General features: G+C 42.8%; 1 protein-coding gene across 1 annotated transcript in view; it reads right to left on the bottom strand.

Annotated features, from left to right (window-relative positions):
- The window catches only part of plxnd1 (plexin D1), a 101321-nt gene that overhangs the window by 42948 nt on the left and 31444 nt on the right, over positions 1–26929 (bottom strand). Inside the window, exons 8-13 of the mRNA XM_049581511.1 lie at positions 21490–21589; positions 17921–18019; positions 14857–14946; positions 14419–14527; positions 13155–13312; positions 7872–8017 (exon numbers count right to left, since the gene is read on the bottom strand). Coding sequence (XP_049437468.1) covers positions 7872–8017; positions 13155–13312; positions 14419–14527; positions 14857–14946; positions 17921–18019; positions 21490–21589 — 702 coding nt within the window. The remainder of the gene's footprint in view (positions 1–7871; positions 8018–13154; positions 13313–14418; positions 14528–14856; positions 14947–17920; positions 18020–21489; positions 21590–26929) is intronic.

The raw sequence follows: 26929 nt of genomic DNA, 5'->3' as shown, positions 1-26929 counted from the left end.
GTCAGTAATGTGTCACGAGGGCAGAGGCGCACCTGTTTAAAGATAATGCATCATTTCACATGCTCTGATTTAGAGGAAGAAAGAAAAAATGAAATGAAACACGACTGTTCACAGATTCAAGCCTGAGGGAAATAAAAGAAATTGGAGAATGAATCAGCCTGAACCTGTAGGATCGCTCCGGGGCCTCACTGAGTTCAGGCTGAGAATCAAACTCTTATCAAAAGAATACATCACAGTGTATGATATCTGCTATTGAAGCATGATGTTGAGGATTATTCTATGAGAAGGGAGACAAACATAAAAACAGTATATCTTGTAGAGTACAGACAGAGGCTTATCGGCAGATATAAGGTGTGATGACATCAGCTTGTGTAAACAGTACACAGACTCTGGGTGTGACAGGGTTTCTGCAGGGTTGTGTTAAATTTAAGACTTTTAAAGACATTTTTAATACCTCATAGAATTCAGTTTAATATCTGCTTCACAATCATAGCGGCCAAAGTATAAAACCCAGTAGGGACGATACGGCCTTAGAGTTATTATCTCTGCAAGCTGTAAGCCTGGAGGGAATCATGAGGTTGGTCGTGTGTGCATGTGTGAGTTTGTGTATCTGTCTGTTCGCAGTTAATCTTGCATACTACTGTAGAGTCTGTTATTTTGTAAGCACGTGCATGGATTGCAATGATACACAGTTTTTATAGTTCGTCATTTACTGCCAAATCTGACTCCTCTTAACTGTCTAGTGGGGGGTGCAAGTTTTGCGGAAATCAGTTCACACCTTACATAGTCTGTTACAGGACACATTTTGGCCTTCATCGTGGCTCAAGAACTAACATCCATAGAAAAGTTTGGCCCAGAGCATCTGCAGATTAATTCTATAATCAATTTGTTATGATACACTAAAGTTGCAGCAAATTTGTCCCAGTGGCCACTCGCGTTATTGCAAAAAAACAAAAAAAAAAAAAAAAAAGCCCTTGTGGCCCATAAAGCATTTTCCCTGTAGGCCACCACTGTAAAAGACATGTCTGTAAAACTGTTGACAGGACATGTCAGTTATAACTCTTTTTTTTGAGTCATGGTGGTTTTATATTTGTAAAACTTTCCTCAAATCCAGAAAAGCAATTTAAAAATCTGTGACGTCATCACAATGTAAAGTCTATAAGGAGAGTGGGAACTCACAGCGGGGCCAGCGGGAGAAACACTACTGCACATATTCATTGAGCCGCATACCATGGAAATAAACCCTGAAGCTGGTAAACGTTTCTGGAGAATGCACCATGTGATCAACTCCACAGGACTGAATAGGAGCCATCTTGGCATCTGGTATCTAGTTATTATTAAAATCTATGACAATATGAGATGAAATTAGGTTTTTGTTATCTTCACCACCATCTTGACTGTAAGAGAGCTGGGAGACATAATTCCACCGGGAGTAGCTTCACCACAGTGTGGCTGTGAACTGGTTTTGTTGCGTATGCTGCATGGCGTCATACCACAGCTGGAGCATTTTGCCTGCCTGACTTTGTAGATTTGGTTGTTTTTCCTTGATATGTGTGCTTCTACCCTAAGTAAATAGGCTGTGTAGTTAAATCATTTCTTTTTTGGTCTTTTTTAATTGTGTTTATTGTTATAATTTCCTACTCTTTCGGTGCTATAGCCTACAAACACATTTAAAACTGTTAAAGCTCCAGTTATGAACAACATAGATCAAAGATTTGCGGCTGTGTTTTAGTCATTATAAGTACATTCATTGTCATAATTGCATCATAGCTTCGTATATTTAACGTAGCCTAAAGTGCTTGTTGACAAGGAAACTCAATCTGTTCTGCAGCTCTGTAAAAAAAAGATGAGGCGTGTATTTTTATGAGCTTCAGGGATGCTTCTGAAACATGCCACGCTCCATCTGCTGGAACAGAATTGACTAAAATGGCTGCAATCAGCTGGGCGGCCGCCTGGCCACCTGGTAGATATCTGCACTTTACTGAGCGAACATTTCTAGTTTATCTTTATGTCACTTTTTTCGTCTTTTCCTCCATGCAGCTAGGGCTGAAACTAACGATTGATTTAATGATTTAATTATTGTCCAGATTAAAAATTTGATCAATAAATGTCAAAGGAGTCCAAGGTGATGTTTGTCTTCTGATGTCCAAAAGTCATAATAATTAATCAAATATCAAAATAGATGCTTAATTTTTTCAATTTTATTGTTCAAACAATAACTCCTAGTGATATAACTACTTAAATTAACGGGACCTAGGCCCGGCTAAGTGTCACAAAATGGACAGATGGCTTGACCAACTGAGAAGTTTCTGCTAAATCTGACACTTGTCTGTTATGAGGCAATTAACTCCCTATAACTACACTAAGAAGCCGTAGTGACAGTGCTTACTAAAGGTCTGATGGGGCTGAGTTATTGTCATATAAACTGACTTGGGCTCAGTTTATACGTGTGTGACGTCTCCCAACAGCCTGCTGTCAGATACAAAAACATACAAGACTGAAATTTAAGGCTTTTAATTAGGCCTTCTTAAAGAACCTGAATTCCTTGCTTTTTAAGCGATTTGCAGACCTGTAGGTGCCCTGGTGTGTGTGTATGTGTGTGTGATGTTGATGCAGTGTGATCCCAGTCAAAGGACACGCAGACTCACTGAGCAGACAGAGCCCGAGTTGACCCCTGCTTCGCATTCCAGCACCGCCCCGCTGCAGAGACATTATGGGTTTCAGAGGGTGCTATTTTGTCTAGTTTTGGAGATGTCTCTGATCATTTCCCCTGAGTGGATGATGATGATCATCAACAATCAAGCCTGCGAGTGTTGGGATGTGGTTGTTGTCTGCGGCGCAGCTTATGAGACGGGGCGAAGGCCACTCAAGGCTCATATGAAAATGATAGAGAGGGCAGCATGGAGGACCTGAGCCAAGAAGTACTCCAGTAAATGAGGTGTGCCTAGACTGACTGTGCCATTAATTAAAATGTTGACACCGAGCGAGTGGAGCACAGTCTCTCCAGTGCTGCACATTTTCCTTGTGGCACACAGCTGTGAACTTTCACCTCTCTGCACACGAGCAGACACCTGTCTCAACAGCTCCGCTAAATGAGGTCACATGTGTCGGGGTGTGTGTGTGTGTGTGTGTGTGTGTGCTGGTGAGTGTGTGTGTATGGAAATTTTACAGTTTGAGTTTAGATCTTCTGAATGAGGATACTTTTTGCAAACAGGGTTACAGTCATTGAGAGACTTTAGGGATATGGCATGAATAGGTTAGGTTTTTGTTTTTTTTCCCCCCAAAACAAGGGGGAAGGTAAAAGGTAAAGGTTTTAAGTTAAGGGGATGCAATGGGATCATATCTAATCAAATCAGCAGGAGGTCCCCACAAGGATAGACATGTAAAGACATAGGTGTGTTTGTGCAAGTCAAATGTGCTGACACTGTCAGATGCACTGACATGTTATGATTTGTCAGTGCCACTTCCAGCAACGAGGATATGCACCGCTGTCATAACAACCAGCCTCCGGAGCCAATGAGGAATGACGACACCAGATGAGAACACCCCTGGAGTGAAATTCGATTCGCTGTTTTCGAGATGTGCGGTTTCGGGGAATGTGTCAGGCGGCTGGAGTGACAGGTAAGACCCGCAGGTCACCCTCGAACTGGTCCTAATACAATGAACGGCTTCAGTGGAGCGAGACCAGATAAACAGTTCCATTCAAGGAACATTACAGATACTGAATGGAAGTTTGGATGTAACTGAAGAGTTACTGACTTCCACTGAGCTCTGTTATGCCGGTGTCAAAGCGAGGTCCTGCTGTCTCCATGGTGACAGTGTGATGGTCCCTGAGCTACAGAGGGATGGCGATGGAGTCATTTAAAATGAGAAGCGTGCTGCATAATAATATTTGTGAAAATTAGCTCCATGAATTCATGAAAACTAAACCATGCATGGTCGATGTTCTATTCTCAAGACTGCTGGACATGTCGGAGGCTAATGACCTATGAGAGGAAGTCTAGTTACTCATACATCCTACCGACTAAGGTACCCACAGACCCAGAGGTACACTTCCTATCAGATCTCACAGGTGCTTTTTATTGTATCATTCCATCTTTTCATGACTTTGCTGACCAATTTGTTCCTAATCTGTTTTAATTAGTGCTCTATAAAAAAACCTAGTTCTGAGGGAACCCAGTCAAAAAGCACCCAATTCCGCCTATGCAGTGTTTTATTCATTTTTTAATGTACTAATTTAGTTGTTATTTCAGTTTTAGTAGCTTAAACAATCACAATTTTGCCAACTTTTTTTCCTGTTTCCAGCTGTATCTCTATGGTTCATAGATAATTCGGCAAAATAGAATAAAATTTGAGAATTCCAAAAAATAATAACAAAAAACCCCTCCAGCTTGAAGTATTGATTGCAATGGTTTGCCTACAGTTTTAATAAATGAAACAATTCAGTTCATGTTTGCCATCCTGATTTAAAGTTTCACACACTGTCAGAGGAAGGAGAGAGACACAGATTCCCTCATGTGCTCTGTCGACTTAAGAAGATGTTTAAAGTCAGCTAACTGTAACCAAACTGTAACTATCCTGAAATGATAATAATCTGTTTCTTTTTTTCCCAGATGACATCATTTACACCAGCGGTTCCCAGCTGGTCTGGCCACAGGGTCCAGATTTCTCCTTAGTCAGTAGTTCAAGGTCCACACATCTTTATCTATTCAGTGTCATACTTGTGTTCGGCCATGTTGTTGAGTTAGTTTGCTGTCTCTGTCAAGTGCTGTCTGTTAGTCATTCACTCTACAGCAGGAAACGACACTTCAAAATGAAAGCTCTGTGCTGGAAATTCACTGTACTTCAAAATAAAGTGTGTTTTTACAAACTTGACATATTCGTGAGTCACTTGCGATCTATTCAGGAAGGATGGCCCGGAAGAAGTAAGTTAACATTTTGCTATGATGGTTGTTTCTTAAAGCAGTTTATCAGGGTCCAGGCAGCTAAGCTGCCAGGACACTGTTGTAATCCTAGGTATTCTTCTTCTTTCTTCTTCTGAGGAAATCATACTTCCCATGGGTGAAAACTCAACAAACTTTGCACAAAGGTCCAGTCTCATGCCAGATATCCTCAGCTGTAAACTAAAGCCAATAGTCCTGATGGTGGCGCTACAGCAAGCATCTAAAGTTCAAAACTTTGAAAATTCATAACAAATCAACCATGCGTGCTACAACTTCAAAACTTTCATCAAACCCCAGTACTGAAGAAACTTTTGTACATTTAAACCTATTAAAAATTATTAAGTTCATCACTCTGTTTTTTCAAAAACTGTAAAACTTCTTAAACCTATCTCCTCCCACAATTTTTGCTCAATTGACACCAAACTTGCTACAGAGCATCTTCAGACTGTCCTACAAAAACTACATTTCTCAGATTTTTGATTTATGAAAAATTGAGCCTACATTGCATCAAAATGTTTGCCTGTAAACGGTACTGTAAACATATACATGCAAATTCTTGCTAAATAAATCTTCAATGTTCATGAAAAAAAGACACAATTGTAGGGTCATGGTAGATGATGTGTGGCAAATTTCAGAATTTTATCTAAAAAAAAAGTCAATGTACAAATGGCAATTTTAAACATCAGTTTTTCACTTATGGAGCAAATCAATCATTGTTACAAACAAATTACCAACATCTCCATGCTGTCTAGATGCAATATGTGTATTTTCAGATTTTTGTCTTAATAACTGAATTTTTTTATAGTGGTTTCAAATCTGCCTTTCCATGCACAGATGGCTGCTTTCCTACACAACAGTGAATGGCTTACTCAATTTGTGAAGCCACTGTTGAGTTGCTACTTGCCAATTAGCTCAGAGCAGTAGATGACCGTCTTAGGTTCCAGAGGTTGCTCAGAATTGCCTAAAAATGCCCGGACCCGACCCATCGCTGCGCAGCAGCTATAATTAAGTATCTTATTTTAATTTCATTTTGATTTTTCTAATTTTTTAAACTCACAGTCGTAAAAATGTGTAAAGGTTTCTCTAAAAAACAATTTACATTCTCATATAGACGTAATCCCTCTCAGTCATCACCTATGACCCGCCAGAAGCGTGTGGTGGTGTATTTTTCTGCAGAGACTCTGCCCTCTGCCTGTATTTTCTTATTTTCTCTGTTCGGGATGTTTCTGGGTGTGTAGCCCACACAGTGCGTGTTGGTATTCAAATTCTTGCAGTGGGTCCCACACTTTTTTAATGCATGGCAGCGCTTCATTTTTTCCCCATGCTTTTCCCTGAAGATAAGGCGGTCCAGTGTCGGACAGCTTGCTTTCTCTGTCTATTAAATATAATATGTTACGTAGCTCTCACTGTTCTGTCTGATCTGAGTTTCAGGGCTGGTTTCAGTTTGTGTTCAGGCCTGTGAAGTACATGCATGGGTTTTCTTAAAGACATACTATGCAGGATTTTCCTAAAAAATAATGTAAAGATTCACACAGAAGTAATTTCTCTCAGTCATCACTTATGACCCACTAGAAGTGTGTGGCGTTGTATTTGTCTACAGAGACTCTAACCTCAGCTGTATTCGAGACGTTTCTGGGAACAGCGCACACCTAAGGTTGGGACTTTATATTAAGGTAGTGATCAGGTGTCAGACCATGAGCAGAGCGCATCCAAGATCCAAGAGGAAGCTACGAACATCGCTGACACAGTGCAGAAAAAATTGAGCATAGCATTAGTTCAGGCAGGACATGATGTCAAGCTCAGCTCACATCCCAGCTACATCAGCTGGTGTCAAACAGCCCAATCAACTGATGGAGCAGCTGGTTGATGGAAGGGAGTCAGCTGATAGATCACATGATTCCTTTCTATGCAACCAATTAGGGAAGCTCACTCAGGGTGCTCTATTTAAACTGCTCTGGCCTGCCTACTGTTGCTGCTTCCTCTGCAAGCCACTTTGCAACCCGCCTCCACCCCAGCTCCTGCCTTGGGCTTTCCATGTAGGCACATGGAAGGGCAGAGAGGTGTGCTCTCTCTGCCTTAAGGCTTTCCACGTAGGCTCGTGGAAGAGACTTTGTGCGTAGGCCGAGGAAAGGCAGAGGGGCCCCAGAACAGAGCCATACTGCCAAATATAATACTGCAAATGGAAATAAAGTTTTCTTTGACTAAAGTGGTCCTGACTGAAATACAATCAGCAAGTGAATTTGGGGTTAGCTTTCACTTTTGCTGCCATAAGTGTTTACAAACAGTAACAGACAATATCCCATAGTATACGGTTAAATATACTATAAAACCTGTATTAGAGGAAGTCAAATTTTTGCCCATACTTGGCACCCCTTTGTTTTTTCCATGCTTTCCCCACTAGGTAAGGCCGTCTAGTGTGGGACAGCTAGCTTCCTCTGTCTTTTAGATGTGATGTGTCAGATCTGAGTTTCAGGTGTGGTTTCAGTCTTTGTTCAGAGCTCTGATGTACATGCACGGATTTCTTTAAGCTTTATTAAAATGTGACAAATCTTTCCACCACTTGAACTTTATGTCTGCACTGCCGTCGACCTGACTCTCACTCACCTGCCTGAGAGCATGTCGGGTTACCATGACAACAGGTAATTGTTAGCCATCATCTCACCAGTCCTAATTGTAGCACAACTGCTCATTCCAGCAGTTTTTGTTTTTTTTTCAAATATAAATGATGTTAATGTATCGGGACATTGTTGTATTTCTTCCATCTTGTCACTCTGACAATGAGGATGATGTAAAATGTAATCAAACGAGCACAAGGGGGAAAAAGTGCTGCACACTGCTATGCTTCAGCAAACACTTTGGGAACAATTAACATAAGCTTCTACATGCAAATTTGTGAATCATAATTCAGCCATATGTTATAGTACTTACTCTACAGAGACAGTGTAGAGCTTCGGCTGGAGAATGCATGGCACATCTCCGATGGACACCTTCACAGCTCCAGCCCTCCGGCCCAGGTTCTTGCCCTGTACTGTCAGCAGGGTGCCTCCTTCCACTGGACCCCTCAGGGGGAAGATCTGACAAAGACAGAGTGAAGTAATGAACAAAGGGGAAGGAAAGCCTGTGAAAACCCTGTAATGTGCACAATAAATTAGAACTCATAAGTAGATTACCTCCCTAAAAATGTTCCACTAATGATGTGTGATAATGAACATGACAGAGAATTAAGAGAATGGAGATGCTGTCTCTGATGCTGACATGGGAGGGTGTCACACAGAGAGATAAGGACAAGTGGCCTGTGTGAGTGTTCTTCTGCTGAAGACTGAGATCTAATAGAATAGACACACGGTTTAGGTACACACACACACACACACACACACACACACACACACACACACACACACACACACACACACACACACACAAAGCAGACTCTTAACTGTGCCAGTCTGAGACTCTTCAGCCTCTAATCCTCTACAGCACATGCAAATAAAGAGCAGCCTAAGAGCCCCCTTCACATCCCACAGGAGACAGACAGAGTGAGAGAGAAAGGGCTGGAGAGGCGAGGTGGAGAGCACAGCAGAAAGGTGGATGAGTGGGGAGGCAATTTAGGGAACTGAGTGTCGAGAGGGGAGTGAATGCTGATGGTGGTGGTGAGAGAGCAAAGCCTCAACAGGGGAATTAATGCACAGTGCTATTCCCTTTCATCTGTTTTCCTGCGTCTGCTCCGTCAAATTCCTTCGTCCCATTTATGCCGTTGTTCAGAGGTGTGCTCTCACGCGTCATTTCAGCCCCTGCCTTTGGTCTCTTAACTTTCCATTCAAGAGCAGCGGAAAGAAAAGAGAGGACAGTCGACTCTCCAATCACCACGGAAACGCTGCCTCAGAGATAGCATCTCCGACGCCCAGACAGAAGCAATCTACCCTCATTTTGCCACTGTAGCACAGCTGGCTCAGTGGCGTGCACGCTTTTCTGAATGACCCCCCGGGCTGAGGCGAGGTCAGCGTGACCCCTCCGTGTTATTAGCTCGGCTCCAGCTCTATCAGAAACTGAGCTTAAGAATGAAAACAGCATTTCTGTTTGGTCTAGGTGAGGGGACAAGGTTTGGCTCTGCATACAGATGAATTGAACCCCGCAAGAGTGACAGTGCAGATAAATAAACCCTATATTTCCCAGCTAAAAGGGGAGGGCATTTAAGTAAAGAAAGAAAGTATTACTTTTAATATCATGTGAAAACAAACCAACCCGTTACTTACAGTATTTCTGTGGGAGCTACACCACAGGAAATGATGCAGATGTTTTTGCTGTTATATTAAAGATCAAGTGTGTTGGATTTAGGGGGACAGATTGGCAGAAATGGAATATAATATAATAAGTATGTTTTCTTTAGTGTGTAATCACCTGAAAATAAGAATTGTCGTGTTTTTATTACCTTAGAACGAGCTGTTTATATAAGGAGTGGGTTGTGAGTTTGCATTTCCTAGGATAGCGAAGCCATGACCCGCCCTACTTTGCCTCTTACTGGTTAATACTCTTTGCCTTTGTTGCTTGAGAGCGTTAGGTTAGGCAAGAGGAGTGGGATTGGTTGGGGTGAGGGTAAGAATGTCAATGTAAGCCAATCAGAGGCAAAATAAGGCAGGGTAGGGCAGGTCATGCCTTCGCTATCCTATTCATTCATTTCCATAATCGCTTATCCTGTTGGAGGTCACAGGGGGCTGGAGCCTATCCCAGCTGACATTGGGTGAGAGGCAGGGTACACCCTGGACAGGTCGCCAGACTATCACAGGGCTGACACATAGAGACAGACAACCATTCACACTCACATTCACACCTACGGACACTTTAGAGTCACCAATTAACCTGCATGTCTTTGGACTGTGGGAGGAAGCCGCAGAAGGTAACCACAGAAAACCCACGGTGACACAGAGAGAACATGCAAAGTCCACACAGAAGAGGTCCCCCAACCCTGGATTTCGAATGAGGAACCCTCTTACTATGAGGCAACAGTGCTCATTTATGGAGTGCACCATATTGCACCGCCATGTTTCTACAGTCCCAGAACGGACAAACCAGACACTTCATGTTTTGCGTTGGCCTATATAGCTAAAAGCCCCTCCCTGTTAGCTACTGTAGTTAGCAGCCCTTATGCGATGAGCCAAACCGCATTGGAAAAACACTGATTTTTAAAGTGAATCTGCTTTATTCAGTGTTTTTAGTGGTTTAAATCACCAGGTTCATTTGTTTTGGAGAGGAAGAGATCTCTGTGGATAATTCGGCTCCCAGTAAAAACCTGCTGGTTGTCTAGATCTTAAGTTATCAGAGAAAAAAGGTGAGCACCATTAGCATGTGCTGGCCTAGTGGCCCATCTGCAACGAGCTGAATAGCATCAGAGAAACACCGATTTGTAATATGAAACTGCTTTATTCCATGTTTTTACGTATTTAAATCACTGGGTCTGTTTGTTTTGGACAGGAAGAGACCTCTGCAGATAATTCGTCTACTAGCAAAAACCTCTTGAATGTCTGGATCTTAAGTTATCAGAGAAATAAGGCGAACACACATTAGCAACTGCTAGCTTAGTAGACTGTCTGTGCAAGCCAAACAGTGTTGGAAAACCACTTATTGTTACTGTCAAACTGCATTATTCAATGTTTTATTTGGTTAAATTAACCTTGTCTGTTTGTTTTACACAGGAGGAGACATCTGCAGTTAATTCATCTTCTTTAAAAACAATGAACAATGAACACTGAGGGAATTCTAACAGTGAGTTCATGCTTGGCACATGGGAGAAGTTTCAGCTGGTTGAAATTTGCAATCCACAGCACTACACGCCACAAAATCCTACACACTGCTCCTTTAAGCTTTTGGCTATTAGTGATACCCTGATATATATACATAACCATATGTATATATATACTTCCTTTGATATAAACACATATCTGCATTCCTTCAAACACCTTTAACACTCTAACACAACATAAATGCATGTGTGAGCACATATACTGTAGCATGGCAGAAAAGCAACCACCCTCTCCACAGAGCTCTGCAGTCAGCAGAGTTATTTATCATCGCTATGCGTCTCATAGCACCTAGTGTGTCTCTGTGGTGCCATTGAGCATTGACATCAACATCAGCTGGCATGCTGTTCATTTACACCTCTTACAAGTCTGTGAGTCTTGATTTACAGCGCAAACTCTGCCAGGCCTCCAGGGAGATCACAGGGTGTGAATGTGTCTCTGTGAAAAAACCTCCACAAGGAATGTTGGAGCTATGAAACGCATTCGAGGACTAAATTATTCCACATCCATGTATTCGTATCAGAAATATTCAAAGTGCATTGCATGACATGCAACATGCCAGATAAACTACCTGACTGATAAAATCCATATGTTTGCTTTTTGTTATTTTTTTTGTTTCCGAATAGATCGCTGTGAGGCCGGGGCTTTCATCTGCCTCGCCTCACTCCAGTTCCTCTGCATCACACTAATCAAGGAGGACGTGAGGACAAAAACAGGAAAAGGCTTCTCACTATACTGTACCCTTCTCCATCCTCTCTCCAAACCATTTATGTCTCACCCAGATCCCTCTGTTCTCTCTTTCTTTTCATGTCGTGGATAAACTATGTTTGGCAGTTCCTGTTTTGGACGCCGGAGTACCTCTAATCAATGTTTTTTTTTTTAAACAGTGAACTAGCCCACACACAACATGAGAATAAAGGGCCTGCAGAGATGATAAATGTCTCCATTGTCTTACGTCATCGCGCTGAATAGAGAGCATTTTTCACAATTAGGTGCTACGTGGCAAAGTTTAAGGGATAATGAAATCCTCCTCCATGTTATTGATATTTCGGTGCTTGTGATAGAGATTGCATGTGACAAAGCAGAGAAAGAAAAACACATTTCATTATCTTTGCTGTACACACAGTCACTAGGACTATATAACAACGGGCTGTGTGAGTATGTGTGTGAATGTTTAAGGAGAGTTGATCTTTTCCTCCTTAAGCCGGAGCTCTCGGGGCTCAAACTCCTGTGGGTTCTCTGGGAAAACATGGCTGCCAAAGCATTGCATCACACACCCCACTGAACCACAGCCCCCAGTATCCTCTATCCAACCCTCTCTCCTGAGACAGTGTGTGTGTGTGTGTGTGTGTGTGTGTGTGTGAGAGAGAGAGAGAGAGAGAGAGTAGTGCAACAATGGTCTACCCACGCATACGGCATCTCAGCCCGGCTAACTTCAGTCACGTAAGAAGTCCACATAAGTTAGACTCTCACAGAGCATCCTGTTAGTCACAGTTTGCTGACAGCTACAAAGAGTCAGGGATAATCGTGAATGCTTCAATATGGCCTATTTGAGTGAAATATCTTGTGTGTGTGTGTGTGTGTGTGAGAGAGAGAGAGAGAGAGAGAGAGAGTGTGTGTGTCTGTCTGCTTTGTTTTGCTTGCCTATTCTCCTGGGCCGACCAGGTTTTATCTACAGGAAGTTCAAGCCGACTGGGTATCATGTGAGCCGTGCTTCCCATGACCGCCTACAAGAGCTTTGCTGATAGAATAAAAGGTTTGGTAGTGGCAGAGAACGCTCGGAGGGGGGGCTGTGAACATGCTCCCATCACAGCCGGACAAACAAATGAATATGATCATGCAAATGAGCTCCATAAACAGTTTAAGGAAAGGCCCTGCCGGTAATTGTGATGACCATGTTGATGTGACTGCACTCAGATCCTGCGTAAGATAAACTTTCCTTGTGGTCAGTGTGGTTTTGTTCTTATTGTGGTCACAAATCTAAAACCTCTCCTGGTTCTTATTTACTTTCTTTTAGCTCCTGCGGTTTCCTACACAAAGAGCTCTACACATATAACTCTGGTACCCTGTCCACACAGTTTACACTCATACTGTAGTTACATAGGGCAAAAGGTGTTCCCATGCCCTTCTGAGTGATTGCAGATTGACTCCGCTGAGTCCCCCGAGGGCTGTGGCTAAGTGAGTGTTAGTGTTATTACCGAGTGAACTGCTTTAATGAGACTCTATTCACACACTCCCTCAGCAGCTGACGCTGGACAGACAGGGCATGGGGGCACCGCACCATGTGAGTGACCCCATGATTCACCATTTTACGGCTTGAAAACAGAGCCTGGAGGCTGCAGAGAGGAGGTGGGCAGTGTGGGAGGATGGATGTGAGCATTTGTAGTCTGCATTCATGTTTAAGCTGCGCTCTTACCTTGTGGATCTCAGGAGCTGGACATTGATCCATGATTGGCTGGCAGTCGTCTCTCGGCTTACAGCTGTTGTCGCACCAGCCGCAGAGGTGTCCCTGATCCTCTCGGCCCCAGCACTGGGAGCAGTCCGAGCTGCCCACTCCACAGTTGTACACCTCCACTAAAGGGAGATGGGAGATAAGACAGAGACAGAGAGGCAATTAATATTATAATAGAGCATTACTGAGCTGTGTTTGCCTTGTCTGGTTAACTTATGGTACTTCAGGCTCCTAAAAATTCTTTTATAGCTTATATGAACCATATGGGCTCCATGCTCTGAATAAACAGCAGAAGCATTTGTCGGATGATATATTCATGGCTATAAAAATAAACCAGAAAAAAAACAGAGAGCTAGAGGAGTGGCAGAGAACAAAGCCAGCGAGAAACAGATGATTATGTTCATGTTCCAATGTGCCTCCCAGTGAGAAATCCCATTTGTATCCCCGCATGTGCATCTGTGCATGCATTTGTGTGCACGCTGCAGTGTGTGCGTGTGTCTGCATGTGTGCGATAAAGTGTGTGTGTCTCTTAAAATTTGATGACTCTGCATGTTATGAAGCCACCGTCATATCCTCAACAGAGCGGAGTGTCTGGCGGCGGCCCAGGGCTGTTGTTCACATGTTCGACACATGGACTGCGAACAGCACATCTGGGACTGGGATAGGCAAGGGCTGGCTCGTAGCTGCAGTGTAGACACCACGCCAAGTTCAACAACGAGCAGGCCACTTTTCTATCATCCCACTGTTGTCATGGAGCTCAAATTGTATTTGCAACAATACATGCGGACATGGCTTTGGAGGCATTGATAACACCTTCAACTGCAGCTCCTCGCGTTCTATAATCATTATGTGTAATTAGATGGTAGCAGAATATGATATTATGGTAAATTACTAGTTGGCAAATTATGTGTTGTAATACATGAACTACTATTATTGCAAGCGAAAGGCAGTCTAATGCTGTTTGTCCGTGTAAGCGATTCTTCATTTCCCTTCCAGGTTTAATCAAATCCACCAATCTCATCAGAAAAACATTCGTGCACAGGTGAAATGCATTCTGGGAGCGGCAGTGTCAGCTATGTCAGTTTTTCCCTTGTTTTTGTGAGTTTCTAATTACGCTGCAAATACAGGAGAGCCGAGCAGCTGAAGCGTAACAGATGGAAACTGTATTTTTCTTTTTTTTTTTTTTTGTTTCTTGCATGTCTACATAACAATGAGTGCAGTGTCTTACCTCTCATGGGCTGAGGGCTGTCCACAAACACATCCTCCCTCTGTCTACCAAAGAATCCTCTCCTCCTCAGGTTGAGGTGGTAAATCTGGCTCCTCTGATTAGTGGACAGCTGCATGGGCAGAAAGGTAGAGGGGGCAACAGTAAAACACATTGTGCTGGGCATCTCCTCACTGTGAATGTGTGTCATTTTGCCTCTGCATGATGCATTCACTCCCTCTTGCTGTTGCTCGACATAATTATGGGTTCTTAGTCAACTTATAAACAAGGGTTTAGAATAATTGCAATAAAAACAAGTTACAAACGAGGCTTAAATCTTAGAATAATGAACACGCCGGAACAGTAAATGCACAGTAACTGAGCCGAAGCTTAACTGATCTTCTTTCAGATTTGGAAAATGGACTCGCTAGTTATTTCTGGTAGGTCATTGTCTGTACTTACTGTTACTCCACTGCACTTGACAGTCGAGCTGTTCAACCATGTGGCCTCATATCGCTGCTCCGTCCCGAAGTCACACTCCAGGGCCTCCCCCTGTTATGCAAAGCACTGATTTAAAAAAATATCAGGGGTCCTACAGCTCAAGGAAAGTTAGACTTCTTTTAATGCAACACTGAATTAATTGAAGAAAACAAAAACACTAATCCACAGTGAATACTTAGGTTACGGACAGTTTGGCCCAAATATTTATTGCAACAGCGCCACTGCCTCCCGTCCAATGTCAGCTGGGATAGACTCCAGCCCCCGTGTGACCCCCAGCAGGATAAGCGGTTACAGAAATTAATGTTATGAATAATTATTTATAACATAAACAGCATGACTTTTTTGTCTTATGGAGCAGATAAGGTGAAGATAATGGTATGATGTCATGTGGGTTGAACCTGAAATAATCATTGTCTATTTATCCACTGTTCCCATCACATTTTGTTCCTCTTTTCTCACTTTAAAATGGAAAAAAAAAAAAAAAGTTTTCGATGTATATTGTGAACGGGATTATTCAAACGGTGCATCACGCAGGTGTCGACTGTTCTTCTTTTAGCCTCTCAATGCATTATGTTGGTTTAAAGAGGTTGCTACACCTGGCGCTTGTTGGCAAGTTTTTTGGGGAAGTTTTGTGTTACCTTAGAATGAGCTGTTTACATCTACATAGGGAGCAGGTCTTCATCGAAGGAGTCTGCTATGTTACACTGCAATGTTTCTACAGTAGCCCAGAACAGACAAACCAAACACTGGCTCTCGATAGGGCCATTAGCATTTGCACGACGGCCACAGTATATGAGGCTCAGCATAAGTTCAATCAGGAAGACTTTCTTTGTGCTATATCCACTCACTGTTCTCTCTCCATCCCACTCCCACCAACCAGCTGGCTATGGGTGTTCCCTCTCCTGGTTAGCCTGTCAAACTTTGTCACAATCTCCTTCAGCCATTCATGTTGCTGCTGCCAAGGCTGAAAACTGTTCTCCTCTCTGCTCCTGTCAGCTGTCATTTTAGGTGAAATTGTCATGCCCTCCTCCACCCTGTTCACCTCCAGTCACCTTATCCAGAGCCCAGGACGAGCTCATCAAAAGCCCTAATCTACTACGTCTTTAACACCCTCCTGGAATAGATGACATCAGGATGGGATCTAATCGGCGAAGACTTCACATTTCTCATACTCATGTGCACATGAAAATAAATCTTCTCTTCTCTCAGTACGAGTCTCCCCGATTGAACAAAGCAGCCCCTCCACAAGGTGAAACTGCTTTATTCTGTGTTTTTACCGGTTTAAATCACCAGGTGCAATTTTTTGGGAGAAAAAGAGACTTCTGTGGATAATTTGGCTCCCAGTAAAAAACTCCTGAACAATAAACACTGAGGGAATTTTAAACAAGAAATGACATTTTAATACCAATTAAGGCCTTATTTTTAAATTCATGAATTCAATACCTTTTCAGACGTTTTAAGGATCCGCGGGAACTCTGGATGTACAGTATTTCAACAATAACAAGCCAGCAAGCTGTGATACCATGCTGTTTTCAGAATGAGATAACCGCTGCTTTAGTAGAAATGCTTTCTCAAACATGTCTGGTAACAATTGGCAACTCACAAAGAGTACCAGGAAACTGAAATAGCCCACAATAATTGTCCCTGCCAGGGAAAGAAGCATTCAAAATTCATATTCATAAACATCTGGACTCCCACACCTCTGCAAGTCACTTGGGAGCCAAGGTAATGAATATGAATTCATTCTTCATAGAATCAGAACCCCGAGTTAAACTGAGCCAAGATATGTGAAGGTAAGACCATAAAGAAGCTCAGATAGGTAAGAGCAGTAAAAGGTAATTACTTAAAGTGGAAGGAACCATTTGTCTGTGAATCCAGCCAGCTTAAATTGGTCTACTTTTATCGCCCTCTCCAGGATTACTCTGTGCTTTCTGACACCAGAGAGGCTTGATTTTTTTGGCTCATGAAGGGCTCTTTTTTTCCCAGAAACACTCCAACATACCACACACTGAAATGTTCCCTCGAACTGTGTTCAGTCTGAGAACTAATACATACTGGAGGACCAACTTGCAAGCACTGGCTTGTTGTTCCATGTTTTGGTTTGACTGTTTATCATAGTTATGTCTAAATAGTTTATTTTGGGGTTTGTTTAAAAAAAAAAGTGTGGGAACTAACCCAAAATCACCACAAATTCCAGAAGGGTCGAGAAATGGAGATGCTTTTCAGAGAGCACAAGTCTGAGTGACACCACATTCCCTGCTGTGTTGACTTGGCAACGAAATATAGGCATTATTCAAACAATGTCAGCTTGTATATACTATCATAATAAAGGGTAGCATTAATAGCCAGTCACATCCAGGCTGCCCTGAGGAAGTATGTGTGTATGTGTGTATCTGTATGTGACTCAATGTCTGTCACCATAGCAACACACCAGGAGAGGGCTCGAAAGGCCAGCCAGGGTTAGGCGTGTGACTGACCACGCCTGGCAACTAGTAAGCACTGGAATTTTTAGAAGATCCCAGTCGTGTCCTTATCAGTGATGCAGGATCAGCGTCTGACTCGCTCCGCATGGATTAAGGATGAGAAAAGGAGGAGGAGGAAAAAAAAAACGATCTGGAAGGACTTGCCGAATTAAAAATGAACACGAGTGAACTAAAGCTCCTGCCGCGTGTGCTGCCTCAGACCGACTGCACATTGTACACTGTGCTGACGAAGACACAACTCAGCTAGTCACAGTTAGATACCAGAGGCACGGCGGGCCCAGACAGCTGAGCCGTGAGCAACATAAGCATAAAGATACTCGCTCATTCTTCATTTTCATCTCTGTCTCACAACATGGAGATCACCCAAAATCAGGTTTTGCTCATTCATTGACCCGAATCGCAGCACAAAAAATATCCATCTGTGTTTAACTCAGCTTGAAGCAAACACACCATATGCTTCTGTTTTATTCCAATCATTTTCACAACATGCATTTTGGACAAAGTCCAAGTCCAGCTCCATAGCTGGGGGTTGTCTGGCGTACCTCCTGGATGTTGCTGAGGGATAAGGTGAAGTCCTGGGCCATCTCGGATGGTGACGGTGGAACCTCTGAGGCAATCAGGCTGGGACAGGAAGCTGCACTCTGTGGAGAGGTGGGGTGTAGGGGCAGGAAGTGACATATAGGAGTTAAAGAAAACAATAGCTCTCCTGCACACATCCGCAACCCAAAATACCTGTCCTGTTTATCTGGAGGAGGAGGAAATGAGAGGGTAAAGTCTCGCTCTGAGGGAAACAACAATAGCTTCAAATAGAGAGACGATGAGGGATTAGAAAAACAGACCCACCGGACACTGTGATGGGCTCAGCAGAACAGGAAAAACCACCTCCACATCTTCTTATGACCTACATTACAAAGACCTAATGGTGTTTTTTCATGTTTAAAAAGAAGCCAAAATTCATATAACTAAAAGTGACTTAAAAAGCGCAAGCCTCTTGTGCTTTAACATGTTTGTTTTTGTGTATCACGGGATCTGGAACTGCATGCCTGACTAGGATTTATTGCGTTTGCTTAGAAAAATGCAATGATGTCTTTATTACTTCACTTGTTTAACAAAAGGAGCTCTTTCCCTTGTCAGGGAGTCTTGTGATATAAAGCGGAACGTTAAACACTCACAGCCATAAAACCCTGGAACAAGACCACTTGACCAGCTACTGACCAGAGGACTGTGAGTCACATCCTCTCCCCTCTAACTGGGACCAGTACACTCTCAGAAATAAAGGCGCTAACTAGAACCATACAGAGTTCTTTGGTTATCCCCATAGGATAACCCTTTTTTGGTTCCTTGTTGAAGCTTTTGTAAAGGTTCTACCTAGAACCCTTTCAGAGGGTTGGATGTAGAACCCAACAGGAAGCGTTATACTCAGAACCAGCTGTGAAAGATTACATCCAGAAACCCTTATGAGGTGATAGAAAAAGAACCCTTCCATTGTGTATTGGTTGTATTCAGAACCCTCTCTTACCACTTTTTCCAAGAACCAATTAGCTCTAGTTCTTGAACTGGTAATGTTCAGTACTCTCAGAACTTCAGCGCTATCTAGCAAGCCAGACCGCGTTTCCACCAGTGTTGAGCAGGACCATTATAATTAGAGATGCGTCATTGACAGAGGGCATTGCACAATACACAATGGAAGTAAACAGTAATTTGGTTGAAATGTTCTGAACGGTTCAAAATTAGGCGCAGGAACCGGAACATAACCTGTTCTATGTTGGTAGAAAAGGGGTAATAGGGGCTCTGTCCAGAATCTTATCATCTTCTAAAGGTGCTAACAAGACCCCAAAAGGGGGTTCTATCATGAACCTTTTTATATTCCACGGGTTTTATCTAGAACTAACCCAGAGGGGCTCTAAAAAGAGTAACTGCCTACATAACCCATACATCTAACTCCCACTAATCATGGTTTAAGTTTAACAGGTTAGTGGGGGCCAAGAGAACCAAGTCCAGCAGCCTTAAGCCCAGTTTACAACAAAGACTCGCAACGAGACGAGCTGAAACATGCAGCTACTTGCAATGTGCCGTTCTGCAATGTTCTAAAAACCTGCCGGTTTAAACCAATGCAATTAGATGAGATGGTGTATCATCTCTATGCAACAACTCTCTGTACTTCTGTTTCTATTTCCAGCTTTTCAGGCTTATTTTGTGTTTGAATATAATTTGTAGCTTCTTAAAATGTGGATGAGGATAGTGGTAGTGAGATAACTGGCTACAGTTGCATTTGTAGAAGTAATGAAATGGTAAAAAATATAAAACAAGCACCAGATGGACTGTATTCATAATAAATATGCCACAATAATAAAAGTAAGCAGAGCCAATTAATCAGTCAGTGAGAATGTGTGTGTGGTGGACATAAACACATACAGCAAGCAGCAGCAGCAGCAACCCACCATCCGACACTGGCACACTGTGAGGAAGGAAACAGAGGACTCAGACGGAGCACCTGCTGTAGCAAGCGAACACGCCATCTGAGGTCATTTTGACCTGACCAGGGGACTTCACTACAAGCTGATTGGCTGTTGAAACAACTGACGTGCCTGACATTCTTAAACCAGCCACCAGCGATTTGACCAGCGTAGTTGCATTGACCATCACCCGGCTTGAGTAGAGCTCAGATGGCAAGTTCACACCGCTGCAACTTTTCTTGTAACGTTCTAAAACGGTTTCGTCTCATCGCGAGTCATTGGTCTGAACTGGGCGTTAGGCCTCATGAGGAATCCCAAATGGTCGGGGCTGATGTGGTCCAACGCAACCCAAAACACGAGTGGTTCGCATTCATGTTTTTTTGGGAGTGGAAATTCCTTGAACTCACTGGTACCACAGCCTCTCATGGTGCAGTTGAGTTAGGAATCGAAACTTGGTTCCACATTAGTACCAAATACAAAATACCAAGTACTGGGTACCTGTGAAAAAGGGGCGAAAAAAAAAAAGAATTTCGGAGGACAGTGTGATATTGAAGGACATTACATGATGATACAGACATCAACTATGGCAAAACACAAGTAAAATGAATTGATTAATGAGATTCCAGACAACTGCAAATGTGGGTAAATTTGGAATATTTAAGTGTGAGGATCTTTTAACACCTTGACTTTAAACAATGCTTGAACTCTGTCTTCCACAAAGGGTTCTTTGGATGAAAAAAGTTGTTAGTAGAACCCTTAGTCTTACAAAGAACTCTTGAAGAAGCCTTTCTTTGAACAGGGATTTTCACAAGTAAGCAGATCTGGGTAGCACCACAGAAAAAACAAAACCCTTATTTCTAAGTGTGTACTGTGAATGGACAGACGACCCCTTCGCCCTCAGGGCCAAACTCTGCTAGATAGACGCCACACAGGCCACTGGACTGAAGGGGACAGGAATAACATCTTGATGTTGTCAGAAACACACACAAAGGACATCTGGGGAGCTGTAATTGGTTTCACTGAAGCCACTGTAGTTTGGGATAATTTTCCCAGTTTCACAGCCTTTTCGTGCGCTCATGCCAAAGCTTTTACACTATTTGATTTGTTTGTTTTTCAGGGTAGTTTACACCCTCACAAGGCTTTACATTGCCAAACATACATCTACATAATCCATTTGTACAGTCACCTACGTGAAATGAAGTGATATATAAAGCTGAAAATGTAGGTGTAGATTTATCTCTTTGCTGGCAACAAGCAGTGTTGACATTTAGCAATAATTTCCAATAAAAAATAGGGACACAGTGAACCTACTGTTCCACATGCCGAGATATCAAACTGCCAGAAAGAGAAACTTTAGAGGAGCTTTAAAATGGTACATTACCCCATGAGGAGTCTGTTAAACCAGAACCTCCTGAGACTTTATAGCGGGTTTCAACATTTCTCTGCATGCTGTGGTTGAGACACTTGTAACCTCATACTGAATTACCACAGGATTGCTCTTGCCTAACTCGTCTGGGCTCTGATCATTACAGCACAGTTGTTGGACAGCAGAGTCTGGATCATGTCTGAGGCTGTGACTAGTGGGATCTTAATATTATAAGATCCTGCAGGCGCCTGTTTGGTTGATGGATTAAAGAAAACAGAGAATTACTCACCTCTAGCAGGTTGTGCTTTGACTCATCTTTACTGGAGACACACAGGTGGTTGTTAGGGTCCCAGTAGCACTTCCACCTTGTGCTCAGGCAGCTCACACATCTGACATAGAAACACACACACATGGAAAGAGTTGAGACAGAAGGATAGAACTGAGCTAATTCCCCCCTGTATCTCCCTCTTGATCTGTTCCCATGCAGCAAACACAGTCAAAAGTTGAGTATGTGGCCTATTTTGAGTGTAACACAAACTTAGAGGCCTAACTGATTACAGGCATCAAAGTTGAACTATAGTAAAAGGAAGTAAAGATTAGTCACAGTAGCAGACACATTCATTCCACAGTTACAACACAGCCAGCCAGGAGGTCAGACTGGGCCAAATCTGCTGAGATGAAACAAAACACTCACAGAGTGTGTGTAAGTGCTGTCTCATGTACTTCCATTTTTTTTAGCACCATTATGAGTTTTACACCACCTAAGTGAGGACATTTTGGCAATTAAGTCTATCAGAAGCTTATAGCTCATGCTAATTTGTCCAAGAAACGCTCATATGTACGGTTAAAGACACTCTTTTTAGGAACGTTTTTTAGGAGAGACTGAAAGTCAGTTGGTTCCTCAAAAGAACGATTGATGACTAAAGCCTGATCTTAATGTTAAGGGATAAGTCTGGTGATATTCTTGTCAACAAACCCCATTAAAACACTAAAATCATGACATGATCCTGCTAACAAGTATTTCCTGTGTGTCTAAAGCCTGATAAAATTCTTCTGTGCCATGGAGCACCATTGTTGTTTAAAACCTATTAAAAACACATCAGTGAGCCACACCGCTGCACTGGATGACATGTTCTTTCATTATGATCAACATGGGCTCTGCAGATTATTTTGAGTCAATCCCACATACAACGTTCTGCTGACGTTAATACTCACTACTTCCACCACCACATCCACAGCTGAAAACAGCTGAGCGTAGCATTAGTTAAGGCAGGACACGATGTCAAGCTCAGCTCACATCCCAGCTACATTAGCTGATCTCAATCAGCCCCATCAACTGATGGAGCAGCTGATTGATGGAAGGGAGTCAGCTGGTAGATCACATGATTCCATTTTATGGAACAAATTGGCAAATCTCATTCAGGGCGCCCTATTTAAACTGCTCTGGCCTGTCTACTGTTGCTGCTTCCTCCACCCCAGCTCCTCCTTTTTATGTTGTGTCTGACTTATCAATGTCATTTCTGTTTGTCATTGATGCTGCTCTGCTCTGTTCCCAGGGGGGTCTTTGCTGCTGCTCTCCCTGTATAAGGCTTTTCATGTAGGCGCATGGAAGGGCAGGGAGGTTTGCTCTCTCTGCCTCAGGCTTTCTTTGTTCGCACGTGGAAGGGCAGAGAAGTGTGCTTTCTCTGCCTTTTGGCTTTCCACGTCAGCGTGTGGAAGAGGCTTTCATCATAGACCTAGGAAAGGCAGAGGCCCCAGGACAGAGCCATACCGCCGAGTATAAAACTGCAAATGGAAATAAAGTTGTCTTTGACTAAAGTGATTCTAACCAAAATGCACCGTTTACTCTTGTTTGAGTGAGGTTGCTGAAAACTACAGTCCCCAGCTATTTTAGGAGATTATTTTCCCTCTTGAGAAAAAATATAGATTCACGACCAGTTTTTGAACATGTACATTCAGTAGAAATAAATGGGTTTGGGGCTGAGAGCCACAAACATGGTAGGGAAGTCAGAAAGTGCTGAGAGACAGACACCCACTTTCATGGCATTTGTCGACAATAACAAAAATACTGAATATCACAGATTTATCCTTTGAGGAAACATAATGAGACTTATGAAAGAAGAAAAAATGCATTCTTGTTCTTGAGGCAAATTTGTGATTTGTGATATTAGGCTATATATAGAGACTTAAAAAGTTGAACTCGTGCAATAATCTACACCCTTGCCATACTGCAATACATTTAGGGGCATCGCTCCTACAACCTTACTTATGTTATATGAGTAGCAGAGTTTTTGAGATATCAGCTGTAGAGATGTCTGCCTTCCTTTGAATGTAAAAGAACTAGACGGCACTTTTGTTTGTGGTGCTCAAAACACCAAAAAAATATATTGAAAGCTCAACAATAATCACTACTTATTTCCTCTCATCGTGCAAGAGGAAGCGTGCAGCTACTGCTAGCTCGACTAGCACTACTGAGCTAACAAACATTACAGCTCAGCTGAGGGGGACGCCATTAATGTTTACATCTTGTGCTGTAACAAGCACAAGGTTCTCGTCCATGAGTAGATGCACGCTTCCTTCTGCACCGCGATACAGTTGGCAGGTGTAGTTTGGTTGAAAGAAAATAGTCCCTACATGAAACTGCTCACAACAAGGTCTGTGGATTATCTTGAGTAACTGGGTCATGATTTTTGGAAAGAGACAGTGCTTTGATCACCACAAGCCGAGTGCCATCTTGTTCCATTATCTCATTATATTGATATCTCACACCAAAATGATCCCGACTGATAAACGGCACCACAGGTAAGAGAAAAAATATGTATTTGTAACTGTTCCTTTAAGGTTAGACGAGTAATTGAGAAGATTGCTGTGGATGGAGAACAAATGCGTGTGTGTCTTTCAGATAAACTAAACTACCATAACTAGAACACCGCTGTACAGTATGTGTGTGAGTCGAGTGTGTGTCACTGTACTGCCTGCGGGAGGAGACAGATGTCCCACACTAGGAATGATAGCGCCTCCAGTGATAGCAGCACTCTAAGGAGGTATTTAGACTGGGGGGGAGTTGGAGTGGGCCGTGTGTAAGGGGATGCAGTAATGTAATCGAAACATGTGTGTGTGTGTGTGTGTGTGTGTGTGTGTGTTCTGATTAGAAGCAGACGGCCCCCCCTTAAGGCTCTTATCAGCTGCAGCTTTTCTGTTTTCCCTGACTCCCTTTCTGTCCTACTAAAACACCTACATACACTACACCACACACACACACACACACACACACACACACACACTTAAACACACACTCTTTCTCTCTGCTTGACCTAACACTGACAGTAAATACCCTATGACACTGCCCACCCCGAGTCATAATGACCATGCACACACACATTCACACACACACACACACTAAATACACAGTCAGCCTCACACTCTCAGGGCCTCTCAGTGGACACAGCGGTTAAACACACATCCTCAATCATGTCTCTGTCAAAGAGAAATACGTCCAGAAGAAAAGACGAGTTTTCAGGGGGAGCGACAAAGAGAGACGGAGACAGGGCAGCAAACGGACACAGACGGACGAGGGAAAGGAGGGGAAAAGAAAGGAGAAGTGGGAAAACTTGAGACATAAAAAGCAAATAAAACAGAGAAAGAGTGTGTGTGGGTGTTTGTGTGTGTGTCTGTGTGTGTGTGTGTGTGTGTGTGTGTGTGTGTGTGTGTGTGTGTGTGCGCGCGGCTGAGAGACATAAAGAGAGTGAAAGAAGCGGTGTGAGAGGGCAGGTTAGGTGGTTGTCCTACTGGGATGTTTGGTGAGACTGGAATGCTATCGTCTGGTTGTCATTAACACTCCTGCCTAGTGACCACTTTGAACGGGTCATGGGAGAACTGTCTAAACACTCTCTCTCACACACACACACACACACACACACACACACACACACACACACACACACACACAAACACAGTCACACAGAAAAAACAACACATGAATGTTGTGTCATGAATAAAAACCTCTTAAAGCTGGGAGTCATAACTTCCCCTTTGTGTTGGTGTGGTTCAAACTTTAACCAAAAACTAACCACGTTATTTTTTTCCCTTGATAATGACAAATATAGAAATAACTTTCCTTTTAATACATCAGTAAATTATGTTTCCAATTTTCTGTTTATATTTATCCTTATTTATTACAGATGGACTAGTTAAAGGGTGCTCCGGTGATTTGGCATCGCACTTCTGTTAGTTTGCTGGACTCACAAGAGAGAAAATAATGGTCAAAATTAAATCAGAGGAGATCGAAATATTCAGAATGGTAGTCTCTAGTATTACAGACAAGAACTGATCCAGTTCCAAACTGTCCAATCCATCAGAATTGTATGCGTCCCAGTTTATCACTTCCTTTTATTAAGGCCGCCATGTTTCTCTGAAAGTTGTGCACTGCAAAACAATGATGTCAAACTCATGCATCTACACTACTGGAAAGAAAAAGAAGTCATGGCAGAGAGGAAGTAACAGGATTAAGTGTGGTTTCACTTCACAAAGAAAGATGACAAAATAAGGGTAGAAACAACAGCAACATGCCGAAACATCTTTCTAAGCAACAGGCGCTTAAATAACAGGACTGCCATGTATTTGACACTCTACACACGAGTGCTACTGCTTCCCAACCGAGCTGCACATCCCTTACCGCGAGTAAATATGGTTATAATGACATCAGTGCCATGCAGGCAGGCTCAGCAGATTTTTTTTTGACTAAGTCACCTAATGAAAATGAATGCTGTACAAATATTATCTAATTTCATCCATTTTAGATGATGACCTGAGTCACATGCAGGCATTGTTGCTACTCTGCTTCTAAAGTGTGTTCAGTTGTATTGATGCTTCAACCTGTGAAGGTCTACCTTTTTCACCACACACAATTAATCAGGAATCAATAAGGGAATCCATAGAGAATCAGACCAATAAGGTGAATTGATGGTGGTATTGGTAGCAGGGGTGTAGTCCTATACATAAGCAGTCTCTGTGGACCCCCCGCCCTTCCTCTCTTGAGCCATGTTTCTCTCATGCACCTTTACAAAGTCAGGGGTCTTTCTTTCTTATTTCTTTTTGGACAGCATTTTACCACCTTTTCCAAAGTTAGATCCATCCTGTCTCAGTTTGATGATGAAAAACTGGCTCACGCTCTCATCTCTTCCAGACTAGATTACTGTAACACCCTTCTTGCCGGACTCCCCAAGAAAACTGTGGGATGGCTCCAACAGCCAGAGTATTCACCGTGACCAGAAAAACAAAACATATTACTCCCATACTCAAAACACTTCCCTGGCTTCCCATAAAATACAGAATTGATTTCAAAAATACTCCTCAATGTTTACAAAGCACTTCATGCTCTGGCTCCTCAATACTTCTCTGACCTACTCAAAGCCTATATACCCCCCACAACCCTCAGATCATCAGACACTGGTCTCCTAACTGTACCCATGATCCAAAATAAATTTCCATGTGCCTACATAGAAAAGCTTAAGGCAGAGAGACCATACCTCCCTGCCCTTCCATGTGCCTACATGGAAAGCCTACGGCAGGGAGAGCAGCAGCAAAGACCCCCCCGGAACAGAACAGAGCAGCATCAATGACAAACAGAAATGGCAATGATAAGTCAGACACATCATGAAAAGGAGGAGCTGGGGTGGAGGTGGGTTGCAGGGCGCCCTGAATAAGATTCGCCAGTTGGTTGCATAGAA

Source organism: Epinephelus fuscoguttatus, linkage group LG7, assembly GCF_011397635.1.
Source record: "Epinephelus fuscoguttatus linkage group LG7, E.fuscoguttatus.final_Chr_v1".
Lineage (NCBI taxonomy): Eukaryota > Metazoa > Chordata > Actinopteri > Perciformes > Serranidae > Epinephelus > Epinephelus fuscoguttatus.
This window is presented reverse-complemented; position numbering and strand designations above follow the sequence as displayed.